The 26861-nt window shown below is 38.0% G+C and overlaps 1 protein-coding gene and 1 pseudogene across 1 annotated transcript in view; one reads left to right on the top strand and one right to left on the bottom strand.

The window, feature by feature from the left end:
• Fancl (FA complementation group L) overlaps nt 1-26861 on the top strand; it is a 71228-nt gene that overhangs the window by 8769 nt on the left and 35598 nt on the right. Inside the window, exons 4-6 of the mRNA XM_034508799.2 lie at nt 2551-2607; nt 6622-6722; nt 24667-24763. Coding sequence (XP_034364690.1) covers nt 2551-2607; nt 6622-6722; nt 24667-24763 — 255 coding nt within the window. The remainder of the gene's footprint in view (nt 1-2550; nt 2608-6621; nt 6723-24666; nt 24764-26861) is intronic.
• Nucleotides 18129-18723, bottom strand: LOC117712694 (small ribosomal subunit protein uS15 pseudogene; annotated as a pseudogene).

Below are 26861 nucleotides of genomic sequence, written 5' to 3'. Positions count from 1 at the left end.
CTTAATCATTATATATTACATAAAATGTTTTCTGGAATCCTTAGCAGGTCTCAAGGCAACCTTGGGGTTTGAAATTGATTTGCAGCCTTGAGACTTTAGGTTTTCAAACATCACCAGGTCCATATGCATGATGCTCCTATGTGGTATTTCCTGGGTTACTTCTCTCCTGAACTGGAGAGTGGTGATGGGAATATAAGATGTGAGTTGTTTGGCAATGATGGGGTTTGTAGTTCTAGACTATGATCAGGAAAGGACAAAAGGAAATTGTTTAGGTCCATGTGACCTTTTATAAGGAGAGAAGCTGAGGAGCTGAGGGTGACTAAGGAGATAGCTAGGCAGCATTGACTTAGTTATCCTTAAAGGTTATAGAAACATTGCAAAAGCAATTGTTACTAAAATAAATGAAAATAACAGACTGTCTCTTGTAGAAAAATATGTGTTGGTAGAACTGCACTTCTTTGGATGATCATTTCTTTTGAGTGGTTTTTTTGGTGTTCTGTATTGATTGTGTGTTAAAGATAAGTTATGTGTGGTGACTCCATATTGCATCATTGAGGCACAGACTAGTGCAGGGATGAACTGCTGAACTGAAGAATGTGAGCTCTTGTGCTAGCTGTGTAAGCTCAGCATCACTTTAATGGAATGTTGAGACTATGTCTGTTCTCTCTTTACCCTGCTTCCTTATCCTCTAAGAATGAGTCCATTGTATAGCCTGAGAAATTTGTTCATAGGCGCTAAGCAAACAGTGGGACAAATAGCTCCCCTTCTCTGTACTTATTCTGAAGGAAGAGGCCTGAAGTAGTTGCCCTTGAGTGTTTTCTCCTTCCTTCCAGCTGGTCAAAGAAAGCCCTCAAACCGTTATTTATTTATTTCCCAGATTCAGTTGAGAGTTACTATTTTTCTCTTATAGTGTTATCAGTAAATGCAACCTAAGCAGTCAACAAACTTTTTATAAAAGACAGTAGTTAAATTGTCAGGTTTTGTGAACAGCTAAGCCCTGCCACAGTTGTGATGCTCTATTCTGACAGCAGGGCCTTAAGAGCCATCAGCAAAGGCCACATGGGTGTGGCTGCATTCCAGTCAACATCGATTATCAAGCAAGGTGCTGAGTTGGATGAAGCTGCTGGACTAGGGGTCACAGGGCTTTGCTACAAGTTGTTCTGTGTAGAAGCGGCTGTGGCATAAGATTTACTCTATAGGCATATGGTCCGCCAGAGCCGTGTCATGGGAATAGTTTGTCTTCATGTGCTACACAGGTAGCTCAGGCTCTTCGTTTTCCCTTTTGAAAATGTGGAACAGATTCACATTTAGCTGTGTTCAGCACAGTGTGTGGCTAGTGAAATGCATCCAAATGTAAAAGAGAAACAAATGCAAACAGTTTTTTTTTCAAGCATTCTAAGATGTAACCATTTATTCTATGTAAGAATAAAGTATTTTGGAAGAATGGAACACCAGCTCTCTGAAGTTTTCATTCTGATTTTTAGGGTATATCCCTTTTTGTCATTTTATTATAATAGTTTTTATTTTACTATTTGTTTCTCTTTTTGAACTAGGACGAGTTAGTTGTGAAGGGCTGGCATCCATGATCTTAAAGGTCTAGAAACAATGTATATCCTGTTATTAAAAACATCTAGTGGATCCAATTACAATTTTATATCTTATGTCTCTCTTTTCATTTGCACCTCTTTCCCTTGCCTTTCTCCTTCTCCTTTTAAAATAATGCTTTTCTATATTTGTCAGGTCTTCCAGTGAAGGAATAGAGGGATGTACACACTTTTAAGTGATATCTTTTATGATTCACTACATTGCACACAGATAGGGTACTCCTGGTTAGTGGTATTCAGCTTGATTGACACAAACTTGAGTTATAGGGAAGAGGAATATCCATTGAGAAATTGATTTCATCACATGGCCTGTAGGCAAGTCTGGGGGGCATTTTCTTGATTTTTTTCTTGTTTTTGTTTTTTGTTCTTTTGTTTGTTTGTTTGTTTTGTTTTTTGAAACAGGGTTTCTCTGTGTAGCTCTGTCTGTCCTGGACCTCACTCGGACCAGGCTGGTCTTGAACTCAGAAATCCACCTGCCTCTGCCTCCCAAGTGCTGGGATTAAAGGCGTGCGCCACCACCGCCCGGCTGCATTTTCTTGATTAATGATTGTTCTGCCCACTGTGGATGACACCAACTCTGGGCATGTAGTCCTGGATGGTATAAGAAAGTAAGCTGAGTAGGCCATGGGGAACAAGGCTGTAAGCAGTGTTTCTCTATGATCTCTGCTTTCAGCTCTTACCTGCAGTTCCTAGCCTTTAAGATGGACTCGAGCTGTAAACTGAAACAAACTCCTTCTCACCTTGCTTGTCGTCATGGTGTTTATCACAGTAGAAATTAAAGACAGAAGTTTTAGTCACTCTTTCAAACTGAAGTAAGCAGGAATAGACATGATGACAAATGTTTCACTAATTAATCACTTTCAGATTTAGATGGCCACATTCATTTCAGTTTCAATGAATGGAACATTCATTTCATGAGTTATTATCTGAAAATGTTTTAATTTAGAGAATGAAGCACTCTCCTGATCTAATGAGCTTCATGATGGAGTTGAAGATGATTTTGGTAAGAATTATTTTAACACTTATTATATCTAATAAGTCTTTATTGTTTCTGAAATCTTTTAAATGGTATTTATCTGTGTGTTGATGTTTTTATGTGCATGCATGTGTGAGGGCAACCATTGAGACCCACAGATCTTCCTGCCTCTATGTCCCCAGACCTGGGCTGTAGGATATGCTTTCATGTCTGGCCTTTTTATATGGGTGATGGAGATTGAAGTCAGATTTCTTGCTTGCATGAAGTGAGCATACTTAATTAAATAGCATGTAATATAAGTAACTCTTTGTACAGATACAGAGTCCCAAAGGGCTTTGGCAACATAAAGCAAGTGAGGTAATTGCAGTGAGTACCCTGATACTATGACCTAACCTCAGCCTTTGTCAGTCATCTATCTTCCTGCCCTAACATTTTGGGAAGATCTTGTAGTGGTTTAACTTGAGGGAATCCTGGAGATTGTATCAAGTCTTTTATAAATATATCAGTTTTATATATCTTTAGCTAAGTGCTTCTTGACTGTTTCAACTACTAAGTATTGGGACTGGCAAGATGGCTCTTAGGTACTGACTGGCACGTGGTATGCAGCCTGGTGACTGAGTTCAGCTCCAGCACTCCCACGGTGTGAAGAGAGGAGCAACCCCATGAAGTCATCCTTTAAAACTCACATGTGTGCTGTACCACACGTTCGCCCAACACACTCCATGAACACTACAATGGGAAGAAAAGGCAATAATACTGACTTTGAATATATAATTATAGTCTCCACGGACTTACAGGTGTCTTTACAGATGCTTTGCTCTTACTGGACTGAGGAGTCTGCTCTTGAGCTTGGATGACTTAGATGCTGATGTAAGCTTTAATTGATGCTGTCTCTCTTTTCCCTCTTGATCCTCTTTTCTCATGTCCTTTACTTATTGGACATAACAAATCATGTACCCTGTGAGAATTCTCTCATTGCAAAGTGAGTATGTTAGCCAATCATAAAATTTTTCCACACCCTCTCCTAAGGGTCGAGCATCCATCACCTCTAAATAAAAGTGTATCACATCCCACACGTTTTGAACACACAAATGGCAGATGTCACAGAGTGAGACTTTGTGAATTGCCTTCAAGCTATGTGTATAAGGAATAAAACATGAATATTATGCTTCAGTTTTGGTCCCACTTGAACGATATCTTGCTATGCACATGTAACTAATCTAACATCTGAAAATAAAATCTTACATTTTCCCAAGCAATTTAGGTAAAGGATAATGAGGAGTTTTGTATTTTTGTTTTGAATTGGTTTTTGTACTTTTCTTTGTAATCTGCCAGTCAGAACTCAGCATGTTTCTTTATATGAGTACCTGATGCTTTGTACTTCTTACTGTATTACTGTAGGGCTTGTAGAATATCTGCTTATTCTTCAGTTGGTGGAGGTTGGTCAGTAGGTTTAGATGTATCTGCAACAACTTTCTGTCAGCTTACCACCTATGTGTTTTATCATTTGTTGCTGATCCTTCTCTGTTCACCATTTCACTGGCATTTTTAAAGGATTTTTTTTTCTCATTAAGTTGTACTTTACATTTTGTGGTACAGGGGATAAAACATCACAGTTTGCTTCTATACTGTGTTCTCAAAGGATAGTATCACAAATGGCAAGGAAAAGAAAACAAAACAGAACTATCATTTAGATTTATTAACCAAAAATATCTGAATAAAGAACCCTCTCCATTATTTAGTTACTATGAGGCATGGCTTACACTAGAACAACAAGGTAAGTGCTTCTTTTCTTTAAAAAACAATTTTTATTATAATGAGTTAGTGCTAGCTACTACCGCAGGGAACTAATATGTCTGTAAGAATCATTATTAACTCATCAGTTTGTAAGTTTGATTAGCTTTAATCCATTACAGTAATTTTCTTTCTAACGCTGCAAGTGTCCTATTTTTGGTCAGTTCAAAATGCTTTATATTGCCTCCTGTGGTCTTTCAATATAACCTAATCTTCCTGCTTTGTGATGCCAGTTGCTCTAGACACACTTATTCATTCTATTCTAGAACTGTAATCAGCCTCTCTAATAGATCTGTAGGATTTATTTGTAGTAATAATAATCATTATTATCATGGTAAGTGGTGTTGGACCCCGTGGTCTACAAACCCCGTGTGCAGTGCTTGTTGCTGTTTCTGCTTCTTGTTCTTTTCAGCAGACAGAGCTAGGGAAATAATCACGAATTCATAAAAATGTTTCCATTCTCATTATTGCTGTTTCTTTGCATTTATGCCTCTGTCTCTTTACTCTAAAATGTTGGTTTCTAATTACATTTACTTATTTATTTATCAATTATTCATTTTGGTTATTGTGCTGACTAATTTTTTGAATCTGTGATAAGACACCTGAGAAAACTTAAGTGAGAGGAGCCTTATTTTGCTTTTATATTCAGAAGTTTCAGATCACAATCACATAGCCTCATAGTTTCTGGGTTCCCACTTGGTGTGGCAGAAGATTGTATTTGGGAGAAAAAAAGTGGCTTATGTCGTGGTGTATTGGAGGCAGAGAGACCCATGTAAGGACACAGATGAGATGTGCCCTCCATGGTCCTGCCACCTCATGACCTACTTTCTCTGACCAGGCCTTGCTTCCCAATGGCCCAGGGAGCTCTGAACTCATTAGGGGAATGACCCATTCCAAAGTTCATAGTGTTTTTCACTGGGGACCAAGCCTTAAGCACATGAGCTTTTGAGGGATACTTCAGATCCAAACCACAACAGTTGTGTCTAACTTGTTAAGCTTCTCTTATCTTTGTTTCTGTCAAAATCACAATACCAATATTGCTGCTGACTGCTGAAAGACTTTTGATATTTCTTATTGTGTAGTTCCTTTGAGACTTTTATAGTGTAAGGCAGTATTTACTGGAAACTTAGTTGTTACATCTTTCTTCTGAGTCTCTTCCTTTATCCTCATAGCAACTCTTTGAGGTTCATCATTGATAAAATGCTTAGAATCAGAATTATTTAGGATCAGCTTCTAAATTTTAAATTTTGATTTATGAACTTATAAACCCTAATAAAGATGATGAAACTTATAAGCTACATCCAAGAATATATTATAGGAACTTTAAAAGAGGAAGGTAAAGAAACAGTTGCTTCATATCTCCTTGATACTGGAGAAAAATCAGGAAATTTTGTTCTGGTTATTGTTTAGTATGCAAATATAAGAACATGGGAACCAGAACAAGACTATATCCCATTAAACTCTTACTATTACAACTAACCATTGGAGTGTAAGTTATAGCTCTGTTGGTCATTTAATTTTCAAGAAACATTTATTAATTTAAACGAAATCAACACCCTCTCACTTATCCATGACTTACAGTATTGTATTGTTCATTTGGGCTGTGTTTCTGAATACAAGTGAGATCCTGTAGCCTACCTTTCTTCAGAAATTGTAGACAAAGTTGATGATTTCAATACTATTTAGGATCTTGTCCCTAAAACCATGTGGATGGTTAGCTTGTTTCTGAGGCTGTGTTCTCACTGACAGTCACAGCCTTAAGAGAGGTACTCACATGAAGTCACTAGCTCTGGAACCTATTCAGGAAGCTTTGTAACTTTCTGTGGCACTTTTTAGTGCTAACCAGGGCATGCATATTTCAATTATGGAGAATGGTGACTGTTTGAGAAGAACTCTCTGAGGTGGATTATTTTATTTCCATCTGCTTTAAAGCCAAACCAATGAGTCTAAGTTGTCCTAAGTAGGAAATGTTAAAGACAGTATTTAACCTCTGTAACTTGTCTAAAATGTATGTTACTCTTTCTGGGACTTGTTTTTCAGTTTCCCTAGATTATTTCATGGAGACTCTGGCTGTGTGTCTGGTGTTGTCCACCATCTTTGAACAGTACAACAACAGACCTTCACATGGGTTTTCTTTAAAAAGTAGTGAACATTTCTGTTAGATGATGAGAGTTTTATGAACTTTTGTAATTAGTTAACAACTCTCTTCTTAATTCTCTAGCTAATTAAAATATTTTCTTTCAACAGGAAGTTGCTTTAAAGAATAAACAAGAGTTGTGTGTACAACCACCTTCTTGCAGTTTCTGCAAAGACCTTCTTACTGAGCTAGGAGCTGTTGGATGGGATAAGTAAGTCTATTTTAAAATATATCTTAGAAATGCCTTTGTTTCACACAGTATAGCTTAATGTATTTCTAGTTGTTGTAGCTTGGTTTTGTAGCTGTTTTTAGTTGATATAGAGGATCCGATGTTTTCTTTTTTTTCTTTCTTTCATTTTCTTCTTTTTCTTTTTTTTATTGGCTATTATATTTATTTACATTTTAGATGTCATCCCCTTTCCCCATTTCCCCTCCCTAGAACCCCCCTATCCAATCCCCCTCCTCCTTTTCCTTTTATACTATTTTAATTACATGCAAGTATTGAGGTCAGTTCTGGGTTGAGGAACTAGCAATACAATAGATGCAAATAGTCAAGGAACAAGCAAGACAATAAACACAAATAGTCAAAGAATGAGCAAGGCAATAAACAAACTTCCATGAACACTCCCTTGATCACTGTTTTTAAGGGCTTATCAGGATGACAAAAATATCTGAGCCTTCTTCCTTCTCCTAGCCCAAAGTCATTTTCATGACTGAAGCCTACTTTTTTGTTCTAGTGTAAGATTTAGATTCCTGCCAGAAATTACTTCTTTGTTCTAACCTAATATTTTAGACTCCTGACTGAAATTACTTCTTTGTTCTAGCCTAACATCAGATTCCTGCCTGAAGCCCACTGGCTTATCCTTGGCCAATATCATGTTTCTGCCAAGCAGCCCATTTCCTTGTCCTTGGCCCATGTCAGATTCTTGCCAAGCAGCCCCAAAAGTTTTCCGCCTCTCCCCACTTTTTATTTCATAAACAAGACTGAACCTGTCTTAGGTTGTTCTGACAAGAATGCCTTCCTTACCTGTCATAGAATATGAATTATCAAAGGGAATGCATTTCAGTCTTAGGTTAGTAAGGCTCTGTGCAGAATCTTACCCATCCTTGGCTTGCCAGGCTATTAATTTAATAATTATGTCTGGGGATCTGTTTTCAGGTTCAAGCCATGTACTTTGGCTGCTAACATGCTGATATGATTAAAGACAAGCTTTAACACAATAAGCAGGAATAAAAGTATTCCCAGGACAATAAGGGCTAGCATGATCAAGCTATATATGCCATTCTTGAAGCTTGACCAAAATAGAAATACTAACCTCAGGCTATGGGTAATTTTACATGCAGTATCTGCCTCATCAATGCTCAGCAGAGCAGCATACTTTAAATTCATAAGCTCACTATGCAAAGTTAAAGCATCCAGAGAGGTGTTAGAATTATTGCAAATACACTGAAAGTGTCCTGAAACTTTTTCCTAATTATAATGACTGCCCCTGCAAATTTTAGAACTAACAAGAATCCAATGGTATTTGCCATGACACTCGAGATGGCTCCTTTCTCTTAAACTTTGAACCTCTTTTCAATAATTTGAATAAGATAAAGACCATCAATCCATTGTTCCAAATGCCTATCTAAATCCTCTTGTATACTCAACACATTAGTAACATTTTTTGCTAAATGATTAACAAAAGTAGCTGTCTTAACTTCTTGTGTCAAAGCAATTGCAGAAGCAATGGTGCTTGCAATTAATCTAATTAAAGCTGTTATACCAGCAATAATCAAGCCCACTACCCTCTTGCTTCTGCTTAAAGCCTGACTCATTTCTTCCAGTACTCGCAAGCTTTTTTCAGAATTCCAAGATTCTGTGATACTCAGGGCAATAAACCAAAAGCTGGTTGATAGACCTCCAAAGCAGACATGCCATGTTTCAACACACTAACACAATTAGAAAGTGTACAACCAATGCAACTTACATTAAATACTGTAAAGAAACAAAAGTAATTTTAATCTGACAATTAAAAGATTCTTAACACATGTGCTAATACTTGTTTGAATTCTAGATCCTGTCCCAACTTTATCTTTTGATAATATATCATCATAGAGAACTGTAGCTAACTTCCAAATATGTCTCTGAAAATGTCCAGAAGCAGCCTTCCAAATGAAGATTGTTATTTCCAATATTGGATTGATTTCTAGACCAGCCCTTGATTGAATTGGGATAACTGGTCAAATTTAAGAAAAATACAAGAGTCATTATAACTTCTCTTTTTGTTTCAATTGTTCCACAAGGCCTAAAAATTTGAGGCAAGGCAGCTTGTCCCATCTAGGGTATAGGGAAGCAAAGGTGTGTCAGGAACATATGTTCAATACAGTTTCCCAGTCACCATTGTCAGGGCACTCAGCAAGCTTACAGGTCAGCATCTTTCTTTATCCAGGCATCAGCATGTCCTACTTGTCACTGTGGGGGCCACCATGCTCCTTCAGCATTCTGCAGAAAAAACACAAATATGCTCTCTTCCCCATATTAAATACCTGATCAGGATCATGCCATATTCCAGTAAGTGGATCCATCCCTTTCACCTAGGCATAAGTATGCCTAGTTGTAGAGTGCCATAGACACTCAGCAGAAAGTTCCTTGGCATCCAAATTTTTAAAACAATTAAAAATAAAAAAACATGATATAAATAAATTTGGGGTATACAGGGATATACCTCCCCCTTTTTTAATTTTATGAAGATATTGTTTTAAAGTTCCATAAGCCTGTTCCACAGTCCCTTGTCCTTAACAGTTATAAGTAATCCCAGTAATATGGTAATATTAAATTGCTGACAAAAGTCTCAAATGCTTGACTGCAAAAGCCAGTTCCATTATCTATTTTTTTTATTATTATTGGCTACTTTATTGATCTACATTTCAGATGTTATTCCCTTTCTCCATTTCCTTTCCCAGAAACCCCTTATCCTATCCTCTCTCCTCCTACTTCTATAAGGGTTTGCCCCCACCCATTATCCACCCACTCCTACCTCCCTGCCCTCAAATTCTTTCACACTGAGGCATCAAACCTTCATGGGACCAAGGTCCTATTCTCCCACTGATGCCCTACAAGGCCATCTTCTACTACATATACAGCTGGAGCCATGGGTCCCTCCATGTTTCCCAGGCTAGCTGTTTAGACCCTGGGAGTTCTGCTTGGTTGGTATTGTCACTCTCCTCATGGTACCACAAGCCCCTTCAACTCCTTCAGTCAGTCTCTAACTCCTCCATTGAGGACCCTGTGATCAGTTCAATGGTCAGCTGCAAGCATTTACCTCTATGTATATTAGGCTCTGGCAGAGCCTCTCAGGAGACAGGTATATCAGGCTCCTGTCAGCATGAACTTCCTGACATCTACAACAGTGTTTGCATTTGGTGATTGCACCTGGGATGGATTCCCCAGGTGGGGCATTTCCAGACAGTCCCTCCTCCAGTCTCTGCTCCACACATTGTCTCCTGATTTGCTCCTATGAGTATTTTGTTACTCTTTCTAAGAAGGACCAAAGTGCCCACCCTTAGGTCTTTCTTCTTCTTGAGCTTCATGTGGTCTGTGAGTTATATCTTGGGTATTGTGAGCTTTTGGATTAATATCCACTTATCAGTGAGTGAATACCATGTGTGTTCTTTTGTGATTGAGTTACCTCACTCAGGACAATATTTTCTAGTTCTGTCCATTTGTCTAAGAGTTTCATGAAGTCATTGTTTTTAGTAGCTGAGTAATACTCCATTGTGTAAATGTACCACATTCTTTGTATCCATTCCTCTGGTGAAGGACATCTGGGTTCTTTCCAGGTTCTGGCTATTATAAATAAGTCTGTTATGAACATAGTGGCGCATATGTCCTTGTTATATGTTGGGGCATCTTCTGGGTATATGCCCAGGAGTGGTATAGCTGGGTCTTTAGGTAATTCTATGTCCAATTTTCTGAGGAACCACCAGACTGATTTCCAGAGTGGTTGTACCAACTTGCAATCCCACCAACAATGGAGGAGTGTTCCTCTTTCTGCACATCCTTGCCAGCATCTGCTATCATCTGAGGTTTTGATCTTAGCCATTCTGACTGGTGTGAGGTAGAATCTCAGGGTTGTTTTGATTTGTATTTTCCTGATTACTAAAGAACATTTATTTAGGTATTTCTTGGCTATTTGCAGTTTTATGAGGTCCCATTTGTCAATCTTGATCTTAGAACATAAGCCATTGATGTTCTGTTCAGGAACTTTTTATCTGTGCCAATGTGTTCGAGGCTCTTTCCCACTTTTTTTTTCTATTAGTTTCAGTGTATCTGGTTTTATGTGGAGCTCCTTGATTCACTTGAACTTGAACTTGGGTTTTGTACAAAAAGATAAGAATGGATCAATTTGCATTCTTCTACATGCTGACCTTCAGTTGAACCAGCACCATTTGTTGAAAATGCTGCCTTTTTTCCAATGAATAGTTTTAGCTTTTGTCAAAAATCAAGTGACCATAGGTGTACAGGTTCATTACAGGGTCTTCAACTCTATTCCACTGATTGTCTTGCCTATCTCTGTACCAGTACCATGCAGGTTTTTTTTTTTTTTTTTTTTTTTTTTTTTTTTTTTTTTTTTTTTTTATCACTATTGCTCTGTAGTACAGCTTGAGGTCAGGGATGGTGATTCACCCAGATGATCGTTTATTGTTGAGGATAGTTTTTGCTATCCTGGGTTTTTTGTTATTCCAAATGAATTTGAGAATTTCTCTTTCTAACTCTGTGAAGAATTGATGATTTCCATATATTGAACCATCCCTGCATTCCTGGGATAAAACCTACTTGATCATGATGGATTGTTTCAATGTGTTCTTGGATTCAGTTTATGAGAATTTTATTGAATATTTTTGGATCGATATTCATAAGGGAGATTGATCTGAAGTTCTCTTTCTTTGTTGGGTCTTTGTGTGATTTAGATATGATCTTAATTGTGGCTTCATAGAATGAATTGGGTAGTATTCCTTCTGATTCTATTTTGTGGAATAGTTTATAGAGAATTGTTATTGGGTCTTGGAAGGTCTGATAGAATTCTGCACTCAAACCATCTGGTCTTGGGGTTTTTTTTGGTGGGGAAATTTTAAATGACTGCTGCTATTTCTTTAGGGGTTATAAGACTGACTGTTTAGATGGTTTAACTTTGGTACCTGGTATCTGTCTAGAAAATTGTCCATTTCATCCAGATTTTCCAGTTTTGATGAGTATAGGCTTTGTACTAGGATCTGATGATTTTTTTTTGATTTTCCTCAGTTTCTATTGTTATGTCTCTTTTTTCATTCTTAATTTTATTTATTTTATTAATTTGTATACTGTTTTTGTGCCCTCTGGTTAGTCTGGCTAAGGGTTTATCTATCTTGTTGAATTTCTCAAAGATCCAGCTCCTGGTTTTGTTGATTCTTTGTATAGTTCTTTTTGTTTCTACTTGGTTGATTTCAGCCCTGAGTTTGATTATTTTCTGCCATCTAATTCTCTTGGGTATATTTGGTTCTTTTTGTTCTAGAGTTTAAGTGTGTTGTCAGGCTGCTAGTGTATACTCTCTCTAGTTTCTTTTTGTAGGCACTTAGAGTTATAAGTTTTCCTTTAGGTTTGATCTTCTCATTGTGTCCTGGATTTCCTGGATGTTTTGGGTTAGGATCTTTTTTCATTTTGCATTTTCTTTGACATTGTGTTAATGTTTTCTGTGGTATCGTTGCACCTGAGATTCTCTCTTGTATGTTTTGTATTCTGTTGGTGAAACTTTCATCCATGACCCCTGATTTCTTTTGCAGGTTTTCTATCTTCAGGGTAGTCTCCCTTTGTGATTTCTTTATTGTTTCTACTTCCATTTTTGTGTCCTGGATGGTTTTGTTCAATCCTTTACCTGTTTTATTGTGGTTTTTTTTTTTTTTTTTTTTTTTTTTTTTTTTTTTTTTTTTGTTCTTTAAGGGATTTTTGTGTTTCCTCTTTAAGCACTTCTACCATTTTACCTGTGGTCTCCTCTATTTCTTTGAGGGAGTTATTTATGTCCTTCTTAAAGTCCTCTATCATCAATATGAGAAGTGATTTTAAATCCAAATCTTGCTTTTCAGGTGTTATGGAGTATTCAGAACTAGCTATGGTGGGAGAACTGGGTTCTGATGATGCCTTGTAACCTTGGTTTCTGTTGCTTATGTTCTTGTGCTTGCCTTTTGCCATCATGTTATCTCTAGTGCTACCTGCACCCACTGTCTCTGACTGGAACCTTTCTCTCCTGTTATCTTTCTTGTGTCAGAACTACTCAGAGTCCTCTGTCTCTGATCCTGTGATCCTGAGATCCTGGGAGTCAGGCTGCTTCTGGGATCCTGAAATCCTAATATGACCAAGCTCCTGAGATCCTGTGATCCTATTATCCTATGTTCCTGGGTGTGTTAGAGCTCCTGGGAGTTCAGCCTCCTCTGGGTTTTGGGGGATTGGGTGCAGACCTGTTGCCCTAGGACTTCCCAGGGCACTGGCACAGACCAGAAGGATCCATCTGATGTTTTCTTTTAATGTTGAGTTTTTGATCCTGTTTGTTGTCTGCTCTCAATTATGTCGAATATTAACCTGAAAAGCTACATGTGATTTGAAAGAATGGAATTTTATGCACACAAGAAGATTTACCTTAGTAGGACTTTTCATTAGGCACAGAATGGTACTGTGACTGTATATGTCTCATGTTTAAATGTAATGCTCAGGACTGGGGTTCTGCCCAGTGGGTAGAGTGTTTCTCTGCAAGCATGAAAACTATGGAAGTGCTGAGTTGGTAGGTTAGTCCACATGGAGAACTCTGATCAACTAAACCAGCCTAATTGCTGGCCTTTCTTTCTCAATAAGTAAGGTTGATAGCTATTGAAAAAAAATATAGCGTAAATATCTGGCTTCCACATGCATGTGTACACACATGTACATATACCTACACCCCATATATATGTGTACAAAAATGTAATGCTAATAAATATGAATCAAAATGGTAATTGCAGTGTTCTTTAGTATATTTGTAATTTCATATGTAGCTAGCTGTATTTGGCTGTTAATTCAGTTTCTCTTTCCTAAATTTAAATATCCACATATATTTTAAATGCTTTTGTATTTTTAAATCTTCATAAATAAGGTTTGGAAATATCATCTTGTTTCTCTGAAGAAAATAATGAATAAAGAAACTTAGAATTAAGAAACATAAAGAAGGCTGGCTCTGGTGGGACACATCCCTAATCCAAGGACTTGGAAGGCAGAAGCAGCTGAATCTCTGTGAATTCCAGGACAGCTAGAGCTATATAGAGGGACTCTGTTTCAGAACACCAGAGAGATAGAGGGAGGGGGAGAGGAGGGGAAGGAGGGAGGGATAGATGGAGGGAGGGAGGAATGGAGTGGGGCAGGACAAAAAAATATGAGATTTGGTAGATGGAAATGTAACTTGTTAAAACTTCATCCACACACCACTGAGAAAAAAATGTCTGGTAACCTTCCTGATTTTCAGTTGCTCAATTAAATTCTTAGTGTAGACACTTTAAAGATTACATTGTTATTAAGTGTATTATAAGCTTGAAACATCATCAGTGCAGATAGGCAGTTTAGGTCTGTTCGTAGCTGCCACCAGTTCTACTTTGGTTTTATTTATTATTCAGCTTAGGGTTCTTTATTACTAAATAAATTGAACACTGACTCAGTGACCACTTGGAATGTGGAATTTTTCACCAGCAATTTTCTTGAATGTATTAAAGACATTTTATTATTTGTATATGTGTTGCTTCCTTGGTGTTTTCTGAGTTGGCCTTTTGACCACTAATTTAAAGAAGCCAAACATCAAATTGCATTTTAAGAGGAGTCCACAGATTTCTTGCTCTCCTTCAGCCAAGCAAGGTGCCCAAAGGACAGAAGGTCGGGGTGTAGAAGGCTGGGCCCTGCCCAGGCTGTCGTGAAGAACAGGAGCCCAAAAGGTGTGGAATCTTGCTTGAGAAAAGGCCTGAGAACTTCGGCATCAGACTAGATGTCCACCCTAAAAGAGATTTCACACCCTTTGTCAAGTGGCCCCTCAACAGTGAGCTGCCACAGCAAAGGGCCATCTCTGTAAGGTGCACCATAATTCCTGCCTTCTAACCAGTTCCCCCAGGTCCTGGACCTGCTAATAATTACCTAGCTGCTTCAGCTTGTGTATGAGTACAGGGCAGAGAGAAAACACGAGAAGCAAAGGCTGCTCATCTATGCTGAGGTAAAAGCTGTTGGCAAGGGAACGTTCCCCCTAAGGGACCCCCCTGACCTTTGAGCAGGGGCTGCTGGTCTCTGCTGAGAAGAAAGCTCCTGGCATAGGGGAAGTCCCGCCTAAGAGACCACCTGTTTGAGCAGGGGTCAGTACAGTCCAAGCAGGGGTCAATACAGTCCCCACCTTAGAGAACAAGAAGTCTCAGTTGGCAGTGACTGCCCACAACTTAGACCCCATTGATTTGGTGCTCTTCCTGCCTGCCCTGTGTTGCAAGATGGGGGTCTCTTACTGCGTCATCAAGGGAAAGGCCAGGCTGGAGCAGCTGGTTTGGAGGAAGACATGTACCACTGTTGCCTTCACACAACTTAACTCAGACACAAGGGTGTTCTGGCTAAGCTAGTGGAAGCTTAGCACCAATTACGTAAGACAGATTCAATGAGATCTGCACACCAGGGAGGCAAGGGCCTGGATCCCAAATCTGTGGCCGTCATTTCGAAGCTGGAAAAGGCAAAGGGCAAAGAATATACCACTAAACTTGGTTAAATGTACACTAAGTTCTCTGGACATAAATATAATTATAAAATAAAAATACTTCCTTTAATAAACTGACACCACCATAACCTGAGAGCTAACACACACACACATACACATGCATGCAAAGTGTGTCTCAAATCATTTTCATGTAAATTTGTTTTCAGCCACAGTCACAATGCAGTACACTTGTTACTATTAGAAGGCAGATTCTGGTGCTTTGCCCATGTGTCCAGCTTCTCATTGGACTCCTTATAAATCCGTACTTAGAACAGTGTCCCCTCTTATCCACAACTCATTGTTTTCTGTTTTCAGCATGGGGTTTGAGTGGAGCATGGCTTTTGGTGTATTTCTGTGTAGAGATGGGTCAGCTATTATTTCAGACATGAATTTTATTTATTTAGATTTTTTTTGTAGCTGCTTCTTAACTTCATTGTCTTCCTGGCTAATAACGACAGCATATAGATCTGTATTTATAAGCCTTGACATTGGTCTCTTGCCAAAAATTATAACTTCACACCCAACTGTTATTAAAAGCATGATTGCAAGAACTAGTATTCAGAATAGCTAGACTGTTAAAGTGTATATAATAGAATTATGGTTTCCAAATTGGAGTTTAGAACTGAGAACCATTATTTTGGTGTCACTGATTTGTATTAAGAGACCTTAAATGCAGCTGTCGGATGAGATGCAGGAAGTTATGTCGGGCGCCTTCCATTTTAGATACAGTATTTTTGAGAAATAATAAAAGATAGTTTTTTTCCATATATTAAAAGTTACATTCTCTGCAACATCTGCCCTTTTAATTAACCATTAACATGAATTATTAATTAATGGGTTAAACTCCCTTAGCAATGGTTAGGAGAAGCTTAGTATCAGACTTTTAGTCCATTTTAGAGTCATTTAGGGTAATTTATATTTCTGTATACTAGTAATATTACTTTACTTTCTGTTTTCCCATTTTCATTTTTCCAAACTAACACAAACTCTTTATGAGTAGTGCTAGAAATAAGTGTATTCAGTTGTGTGTCACCTCTGCAGCCACTCATTCTTACACTGGCATTGAGCTGTAGCATGGAAACTGACAGTCCAGCTGTCCACTACTCTATAGTATTCACTGGCTTTTCCTTCTTAAGACTCCTTACCATGGTGCACATTTTTCCTTTTCTTTTAATTCAGTGTGGTTTAACAGGGCTTCTTTTCTTTTCCCTCCCTCCCTCTTCTCTCTTTCTTTCTCTTTCTTTCCTTCCTTCCTTCCTTCCTTCCTTCCTTCCTTCCTTTCTTTCTTTTCTTTCTTTCTTTCTTCTTTCCTCTCCCCTCTCCTCTTTCTCTTTTGTTTTCTTGTTCTAAATCCTTGGTTCTAAAGACTTGGCAGTAATGTTTTAGGTTTATTATTTCAAACCACCCACCCCCTGCTAACCACCAAAACCACTTAGGAAACAGTTTAACCAGAGTTATTCTCTAACGACTAGGCTTTATTTCTATGCATGTCAATTATGTGAGCTAGAATACATCTTGACTCTTTCTGTATATTATTTTTCTAGTCAGAGTTACCTGATAGGTAAGTCTACTTAATTTCTAACTTTCCTCTCCCTCTCTCTCCCTCTCTCTCCCTCTCTCTCCCTTTCTCTCCCTCTCTCCCTCTCCCTCTCCCTCTCCTCCCTCTCCCTCTCTCCCCCTCCCCCTCCCCCTCCCCTCCCCCTCCCCCTCCCCCTCCCCCTCCCCCTCCCCCTCCTCCTTTCCCTTCCCCCTCCCTTCTCCTTCCCCCTCTTCCGCTCCCTCTCCCCTATCTCTGTCCCTCTTCCTCTCTCTCTTGGATAGAACAGTTTATTGTTTTGTTATCCACAGTTGGGGATAAGCAGTTAGCAGTTAGCAAATGTACTCCTGATATGTAGCACATCCATCCGCACACACTCCTGTAGTGTTTCCTACGGTGCATCTTCACTTTCACACACTGGTTTTTAACTGAAATTACCTGTTTGGAATCTCTCAAACCCCAAGTTTCACGAAATCAGTACAAAAGCTACAAAAGGATGCAACACTGTTTATATCCTTGAGTATCCATAGGGTAAGCCTAACCCTTAACTAACCCACACCTAGAGACTAATTTATGAAACAAGTAAAGTTATAATTTTACTGATTTCTGTTTTCTACTCCTGGTCACATACTCTAGGTTTTCTCATTTCCTTTAGAGCCTTTGCTTTTGCTGCTTGACTTAATGATTTATAAAAAGCATAGTATAGAACTTTATATTTGGTTCTGGTGCATTTCCTCTTTGTGTTGTGCTCAATCTAGTACCTCCTCTCCCTTCTCCTTTACTCTTGCTCTTCTTCCTCCCCATTTTCTTTTTCCTTAAAACATTGGTTTATTCACTGACATTATTAATATTTTTCAAAAGAAGCTGGAAAGTAGCTTAATTTGGAGACAGCTCAGTCGGTGTTCTTGGTTAGTGCTTCCTGGAGTCTGATTTTCAGTATTTCCTTATGTAGACTGCAGCACTGTGCCCAATAGTCTTTTGTTTCAGGTTGGCAAGTGCGATTAAACAGGTTAGAGACTCAGGGTAGTTTTTCCTCATCCCCTACAAGATCTCTTTTTCTAGACAGATAAAATGGGGAGAGATTTTGATAAGGCTTGATTGAATTCAGAGGTGGTTGTTTCCATGAATTGATTGGCCCAATTGTTTTCTTTGAAGCAATAGCTAAGTGTATTTGATGGCATTCCAACCCCCAACCCCACTGGTGGATTTTAAACTCTCAATGTTTTCTATCTACAAGACCAGTTTTCATCTCAATTATAATCCTTTTTTTTTTTTCTCAAAGTGATTTTATTGCTGTGAACACAGAGACACAGAGAATTCATGCCACCAGAGCAGAGGCTGTGGACGACTCCTATTTCCAGTGGGGTGGGAGCGCCCGCTTAGTCTTAGAGTGTCTGCTCTCTATCAGAATCAGGTGGAATTTAGCATTCCTCTCCTTTCTGTTCCTCTCAAGGTGCTTTCAGACAGCAACTGCTTTCTTAATCCAACGCTCAAGATCCCCAGGGAGATCAGGGGCAAGGCCTTTGGACTGAAGGACTCCCAAGATACCATTTCCAATCACAAAACAGACCTGTGCCATACCATGTGTGTCCCTCACGATCACACCTATCTGGGAGGGAGTCGGGTCTTTCTTAAACTTGAAATCTGTTTCTTCACATTGTCAGATGTCATCTTCAGCCACGTGGGGACGCTATGGTGGTAGGGCAGTATCGACTGGGTCAGGCCCTTCCACGGAGCATGCATGTGACCCATGATGGCAAATTTTTTTTTTTTTGGCAAAAATTCATCCATTTCTTGTTTGCATTGCTTTTAAGAGTCACACTTAATGGGTTCTTCATTGAGATTTTTGGGAGTATTCATTTAGACTTCTTCTCTTCCCAGCTCAAAATTCTGACTAATCTCTTCTTACTATTATGTGTTTCTGAATATTCTTTGTCTTTTAGTTGCTTTTTCCCTATTTTTAGCCTCTTTGCTTAAGTGTTTGTCAGAGGGAAAGCTGGAAGACTGAGAGACCAAGTTCTCTTGACAAGCCTTTTTCTGTGTTCTGACTCTTCAAGTCCACTATCTCTACTCCTCAGGAAGCCTACAGCTAAAAGTGCTGTTAAGGATTTTTGCTTTGTTTTGTTTTGTTTGTGTTTGTGTTTGTTATTGTTGTTTCTTTGGCCACTTAGTAGCTGCTCTTTATCTGGATCCTTTTTCCAGATTCCACCCCCACCCCCAATGCTGTAGGCCTTTAAATCCTGGCTGTCATTTGCAATTCTTTGATGCCCTCCCCCCCTTCCTACTTTTATCAGGCTCCTTTAAATAAGTAGTTCAGAAAAGTTCTGGTCCATAGTGTTACTCCATTTTAGCCAGAAATGGGTTTTACATCTAGCTTTAAATGTACTGTCCTGATGGAATTAGGACTACTTGATGTCTTTGATGGGTAGTCATCAAATCCGGCTTTGGGTATCTCAGGGCTCTGTTCCTTGGTAGAATTTGAAATATATGTGTCTTTTAAATAAAATTAATCATGATAATGGGGCTAGGAAGAGGATGAAAACAAGCATTGAGAAGGTGTCATAGCAGTTCCAGCTGAGGTCATGAAGACCTTTTGGCCTTTGAGCCCTAGAGTCTTAAACTACCACATGGAACTTCACATCTAGCGGAAGAGTCAGACTTTAGGGGATGATTACAGCAGCACATATTTAAAACTGTGGTAAGTAGTGTAGGGTTTAACTGTGGCATTTCAGGAGAGTCATAAGCAATGGAGTTATAAAGGAAATTGTTCAAATGTATGAAGTCTTAGATGGAGTGTTTTAGGAGATACATTGGAAGTGTTGACTTTTCCTTTGCATTGTCGCATTGTTATGAGGTGGTAGAAAAGGGACTAAATTTCCAACTTGTATGAGAGATGAAAGCTCAGTAAGGGTGTGAATTCTTCTGGCATATACCACTTATTAGGCAAAAGTTATGTATCTTAGGCTAAAGTTAACTCTAAAGAAGACTACCTGTTCCTCTTGTGTGCTGCTTTTTATATTATTTAATTCTCAGAATAAACCCCAAGTAAATGCTTTTATACAATGTGTATATGGATATATACATTCCATCTAGGCACACTGGGGATTCTGCTGCTTGGAACTCTGTCACAGACACCTTTGATATGGAACCTTTAATGAAGCTCCCTTAGGTCTAGAGATAGGCACACACTGAAGCCGGAGCTAATCAAATCTGAAGGAAAAATGTCTACTTACAAAACTACTCTGTCATCAGAGAGACTTTAAAAATTCTGTTGCTTAGATTGTGAAAGATGACAGTTTAGTGATAGGGACCAGGGTAAGTGACTCTGGAGCATAGCTATTTCTGCTTGTGAAGAATGGTGTAGGAGAGGATATGCTGTGTGAATGGATGTGAGAAGCACGGAGTGAGATTTTTGTCAGCATTTACCCAGCACTGTCCAGTGAATTAAGAAAATTGACAAAACGTATTTTGTAAATTAATTCTTCGGTGTGGTCTACCAGGACACGACATAATTAGGCTAGGACCTGCAGACCCAAGACTGAACTGTGTTGATCCATATCAGACTTACTACTCTTTGAGGTGTTTCCTTAGCAGCTGGCAATTATAATTTAAAATATCTTTCGAACTGATGCACCATAATTTGTTTTAATGTGTTTCAGAAACTTAATGATTTTTACACCATGTGAAAATACCTGTATTTTCTAAATATTTGAATAAATAATCTTGTAGATTAGCTAGTGTGAAATCTGATAAGAAGAGAAAGGTCTTTTTGAGGGTAAAATTTGAGGGCAAAGTTACTTTGTTTTAAAATTAAATAGTTGGCATTTCCATGTTTTCATTGTTGTTTTTTGTTTTTTAAGTTTTAAAAAATAGGCTCTTATTCTATATCTGAGGCTGGTCTTGAACTTGCTGTGTAAGCCAGATAGCCTCAAACGTGAAGGCATTCCACCTGCCTCAGCTTCCTGAGTATCTGGATTATAAACATGAACCTCCAGCTCTAACAGATACTTGGATCACATAGAATCAGGGCTTAAACATATTTAAGTTGGAAAGGAAAAAAATATATTGAAAATAGGATGGGATGAATCTTTTTCTTCTTTATTGACGTGCCTTTGAGAATTAGTTGCTAACTTTAAGTTTGATTGGTCTTGTTTCCATTTCTATACTCAGTTCAACTTCCCTAAAAACATTCTCAACAGCGACTCCTTCTGTTGAAGGTGGCACAAGCTTTGGATGATGCTGGGTGGTACACTGGCTCATGAAGATCCGTGGTACCTGACTCAAGATGAGTTGATAGGTTTCTCTTAACTTCAGTTTATGTTGCTTTCCATAGTGGCTCATTAAAATGTTCAGAATTGGAGTGTTCGGATTGTTTGTGGTGTTGAGTATCCTAGATTTGAAAACATCAAATATTTTGCTCTGTAGCAAATAACTATGGTCATATATCCCGTTTTACCTAGAACCATCCTGTTAGTCTCATCACTTGAGACTGGCAAGTATTGAAGTTTGGAAGAAATGTATAGTCACCATTTGTCAGATACCTTATATTTATTTTAATAATCACATGTCCCTAGATAATTCATAAAATAAATGGTTCTAAGAGATGTGAACGGATGCTTTGTTCTCCCCCAACAGCATATTATTTATCATTTAGAGTGAGTACATTTCTGTGGGTTGGCCTTTGCATTTATCTTCAGAAAGAGCTGGCCTATACTATATCTGATATACTATTGAAAAATTACCAATATGTGTTGTTGGGCTTTGTAGTTAAGCCTATAATCCTGGAAGCTGGTTAATTGTGGTAATTTTTTTTTTTATCATTCCTAATACATTTCAAAGAATCATACCATTGGGAGAAATGAAAATACATATTTAGTTATACAATTTGATCCTAGTAATTAGAGCATGACTAATACTTACTAATAAATCTGAAAAAGAAACACATTGTGTGCTCTAGCCTGGTTACCATTGTTGAGATAAAATGCCATGGCCAAAAGTAACTTGGCAAGAACAGCTTTATTTCAGCTTACCACTCTTAGTTCATCATGTAGGGAAGCCAGGGCAAGAATTGAAGGCAGGAACTGAAGCAGAGCCTACAGAGGCACACTGCTTACCGGTTTGCTCATCCTGATTTCCTATCTATATTAGGTCTACCTGCCCAGGCAGTGGTTCTCAACCTTCCTAATGCTGTGACCCTTTGATACAGTTCCTCATGTTGTGGTGACCCCTAAGTATAAAACTATGTTGCTACTTCATAACTATAATTTTGCTACTATTATGAATCTTAATACACTATCTGTGTTTTCTGATTGTCTTAGGTAACCCTTGCGAAAGGGGTCTGTATGTACAGGTGGAGAACTGTTGTGCTCAGGCCTGGCGCTGCCCACAGTGGGCTGGGATATCCCACCCCCATCAGCCATTAATCAAATAAATTCTGCCTATGGGATAATTGATGGAGGTCCTTTTTCAATTGAAGTTTGCTCTTTTCAGATGACACTTGTGCTGAATTGACAAAAGAAAAAAAATATCTAACCAGGAACTCACATGAAAGGACAGCACTTTGAGGCTAGACTACAGGATTTCCACTGCTGGGTCAGAGACTTCCAGGAATGGGGGCTAACTGAATATTTTGGGGTAAGGGGTTGATTTGATCTAAAAGGCAGGGCTGATGTTGACACAGGAGACAGCATGGATTGATGTTATGAAGAGAAATGAAGTGACAAGCATGGTCAGGGAGGGAGTTTTGAGTGGTTGGGAATGATGCAGTTAGTGCTGGACAGTATGAGTGGAATCATCAAAGGTCTGAAGAAGTACGTACCTACATCCCCTCAGTGTGTGCTTTGATGTGAGCTGCCAGTGGATGTGAGAACTACTTCAATGCATCTAAATGGCTAAGGGAAAAAGCTAAATAATCTAAGTTGTTGATTAAACTAAGAGTATTTCAAGAGATGCCGAACACATTAGGCTTAGCATGTTTTAAATCCCATTCGTGTACACCTAGTTCACGATGCAGCTCTTGACCCTCACATTAGCAGTTATAGATTTCATCATCATTAGTCTTTACTGTCGACCTTTTCTTTGTGCTTCTCAGGGTTTGCCATCTCTTTCTTTTAAATTTCAGGCATTAAGTAGATTGACATCAGTTTCAGTAGCTACATTCTTTTAAGTTGTTGTCTTGTTTGATTCTAAATGCCATGATAATTTCACTGAAAAGTTAATAACAGAACAGTTGTAAGTTTTCTGTATGTGTTATTATTTATAATTTAGTTTAAAAATATATCTTCCATTTCGATCTCTTGTGTTAAAAAGAAGTGCCCATATTTTTGGCCCCTTACAATCACACCCTGTTTTACAGATTTTTTTTTTTTTTTTTTGCTGCTGCTAAGTGGGAGCCCACCCACTTTCATCTGTTTTAGCCAGTGCTTTTAAAGCTGTGTCTTCATAAAAGTTAATGCTTTTGGTTTAATCAGTGCTAATTCTTGTTATTTTTGAAACTGGAGTTTCATACTTTAGAAATCCCTTTATTTTTAAATAATTCTGTTGCTTATAAATAAAGGGAGATAAATACATATGCTTCTCTTCATTTTGGATCTGAAGAAATTTTCAGTCAGGTGCACATGTGTCAGATGTTTACAATGTTTGGATGTGGGAAGGTTAATAGGTTTTTAAGGCATCAGTGAGGGAAAAATCTAACCATGTAAACAAACATGTTTTCTACCATAATTTTAGTTTCATTTGTTTTCTAAAACCCTGAACGTTTTATTGATTAGAAAAAAAACGTAATCTACATAGCTTCGTCTTTTGCCTTAATCCATTGTTAACACATGCTCTCAGATTGCTGTCTGTTTTTCCTTAGTGATGCACAGCTTTGTTGTCCAATGCTTTCTTTAATTGAACCAGTTTTCCTTTGTTCCTTGTCAGTAACCACATGGATTATAGTGATGCTAAGAAAAACCCACCTGTGTTTGGAGGCAAATGTTTCTTCTGAGCCCTGAGTTCTTCCTCCCTCTGGGTGATGAGTTGCACAGTTTTCTCAGTCCACTTTTTATCTTTACAAGAGAAGAGTGTTGTAAAAATGTCAAGAGCCATCCACATGGCTGTGGACTAGTAAACACACTGCTAACTTTGGGCTACTTTGGCAGTAGCTTATGGTACTCAAGGGACTGTATTTTTACAGAATGATGTATTTCAAAGGATATTGTAGAGAATTCATGCATTTAGAGTGATTCAAAGCCAAAACAATTGAGTTTGAGCTATGTGTTTAAAATATTAGTCATCTTGAATACATGCCTAGGTTAAGTGTCAGAAGCTATATTTTGTGCAAAAGGGAAATGTATTGCTAAGAAACCAGTCCATACCTGTGCTTATACAGCATTTTCCATAGGATTAATTTGAGAGTGTGAACTAATAACCAGTCAGATTGTTGCGCAGTAACATTACTGATAACAAAGGAGAAGTTCATTGAGGGGAAAAACAAATAAAGGAAGTATAAAAATCCCATACTGTATGAAACTACAGAAATGGATCAAAGAATTTGACAGGAAATTTAATGTGTACATAAGTAGAGGCTGACAGAAACATGCTGTGTGTGCCAAAGGTTCCAGTGATGGAAAAGCGAAACATAGTGCTCACTGACCACAGCATGAGCCTTGACACACATTGTAAATAATCCCGAGATCTATGGCTGCATTAAGCACTAGGCTGGTGTATTAACTGCAGTAAATCTATAGCAGGAGGAAAAGCTGGCATGCAGAAATTCCTGATTAATTTTCTCCATGTAGTAGTAGGAATGGTCCCATCTCCCCATCTCATAGCCCACCTCTGTGCGATCATTTTTTATTCTCTTCTCCTCACAGACTTGCGTATGTGGATAGTTCCTTCAGCACCATCAAGTTAAAAGCAGACGATGCTTCTGGTCGAAAGCACCTAATCACTGTCAAGTTGAAGGCGAAGGTACGTGCCTTTTTCTTGTGGTCAGGACATACTTTAAGAGATGAACTCTGAGTGTTTTCACTGTTTAGAAGTGCTGGTGACTTAAATGACATGGGTGATTTTAAAAATTGATTTTAGAAACCCTCAAGGAATTGATTCTTCCAGTTTTCAAAAGCCTAGTTATAATTTCTTGTCACTAATTTATTCCAAATTTCATAAAAATGTAGACCTTATTATCAAGAAACGTTAAAGAGTCAGTAGCTCCAAACATCATGATGTTACTGTTGCGATAGCCTATGTAGGAAAGATGTGTCCATAGTCCTAAGTAAAGTTCGAGGAACATTTTTTGCTTCTGCTTTCTTGGCTGAGTTGTTTTTGTATTTCTTAATGTTTTTCTTTACCCCATCTTTTAACACACACACACATACACACACACACACACACACACACACACACACACACACACACAGCATGCACATGTGCACTCACAGTTTGTCAGTTTATTATTTATTTTGGGTATGTATATTTTAAGAATATAGAAAGGTTATATCTGCTTATAAGCTTATAGATGCTAGTGATCTATATCTGTTCACAAAACATTTATTTTATATTTTTATTTCATCTTTATTCTTTAGTTCTAGGTTCAGAATTTTAAGAAAGAAATAAGTGAGTTCAACATATTAATCATCCCTTGGTAAGGATTGGGGAAACACCAAAATAGAAAGGACACCAGGACATCCAGATTTTCATTGTTTCTGGGAGTCATCCATCACTTCTATTTCAGAATATTCTAGTGATGAAAAGATCAATTGTGTTTGTCCTTTTTAAAAATGTGTCTGGCATTTAAGCTTTTCAAAAGAGAAAATAAACAAACAAATAAAGCTGTAGTAGGCAGCACAGGAAAGTTGTTGTCTCTTAGTGACTCCAGGAGACAGCTTCTGTAGTGACTCTTCTCCTGTACACATGGGACATTTAAGGTATAATATCAGCAATTTAGTTGGATATGAATCTAACTAATTTTTAAAATGAGTTAAGAGGTTTGTTTTATTAAAATAAAGAGGTTTATTTTCTTTTTAAGTTTTAAAAGGTATGCTTTAGAAAGAAAATAGGACAAATCAGTTTTTATCCTTGTAAACTGTCACATGTGGCCAGCACCAAGGGTTTGTTCTGTGTCTTCATTCCAATGACTGTGTAGGATCCACACACTGACGAAAGCTGCCTCACCAATAGGAACGGCAGAGTGTGAGATTTTAAATGCCTCTACCCGCAGGGTTAAAGTCTTGTGCTTACTAAGCAGACAGTGCTTTGTGTACACAGTGCCTTTAAGTATGTTTCAAAGACTTAGTTTATTTTTTATCAGCGTTACTATTTTTCAGTTCAGTATAGCAAAAGACTTTTTCTAAGTATAAAATTTACTTCATAAATTGGTGATTTTGCAAATGATGACATTATTATGTTCCATTATGTCTGATACACTTTAAAAATATAGCTTTGTATGCAGATGAGGTATTTCTCTAAAAATATTTTCCTGTTTCTGTTTTACATCTAGAGTTCCACAACAATATTACAGGCAAACTCTGGCAGAGAAAAGACAAAGCTTTTTTGAGATAGGAAGAGATGGAGGGTAGTTCGTATCTGAAAAAGACATGGGGATCTTAATCTTATTTTGGTCTGATTCATTAGATTTGTTGATTTAATTTAGAGTTATAGATAGGCCAAATTTGTCTTCAATATGTGGTCTATGTCTCCCTCCCACCCTACTTACCCACTCAGTGTTTGGGCCTAGTAATATCAGTGAAGACAGATTGATCACTAAAGCTACTTGGTAAGATTATAAAAATAATATCTTAATCCAAGCTATGATTTAAAAACAAAAACAAAAAACAAATCTTAAATTGGGTTTTTTTTTTTGTACTTATATAAATCTTTGTTTCTTGACTTGACAACATTAAAGGAGTATTTTTTGCTTTGTTTTGGTTTTATTCTTGAACACATACTCTCAAAGTTCAACCACCATCTTTGTCAACTCTAAACTACAGTGAACGTAGTACTGATTTGGGCTATACAACTCTTGTTAAAAATAATTCATCATGAAACAAACAAACAAGTAAATAAGTAA

Source organism: Arvicanthis niloticus, chromosome 7 (assembly GCF_011762505.2).
Source record: "Arvicanthis niloticus isolate mArvNil1 chromosome 7, mArvNil1.pat.X, whole genome shotgun sequence".
NCBI lineage: Eukaryota > Metazoa > Chordata > Mammalia > Rodentia > Muridae > Arvicanthis > Arvicanthis niloticus.
Note: the sequence above shows the minus strand (reverse complement) of the source record. Positions and strands in the feature narration are given on the sequence as shown.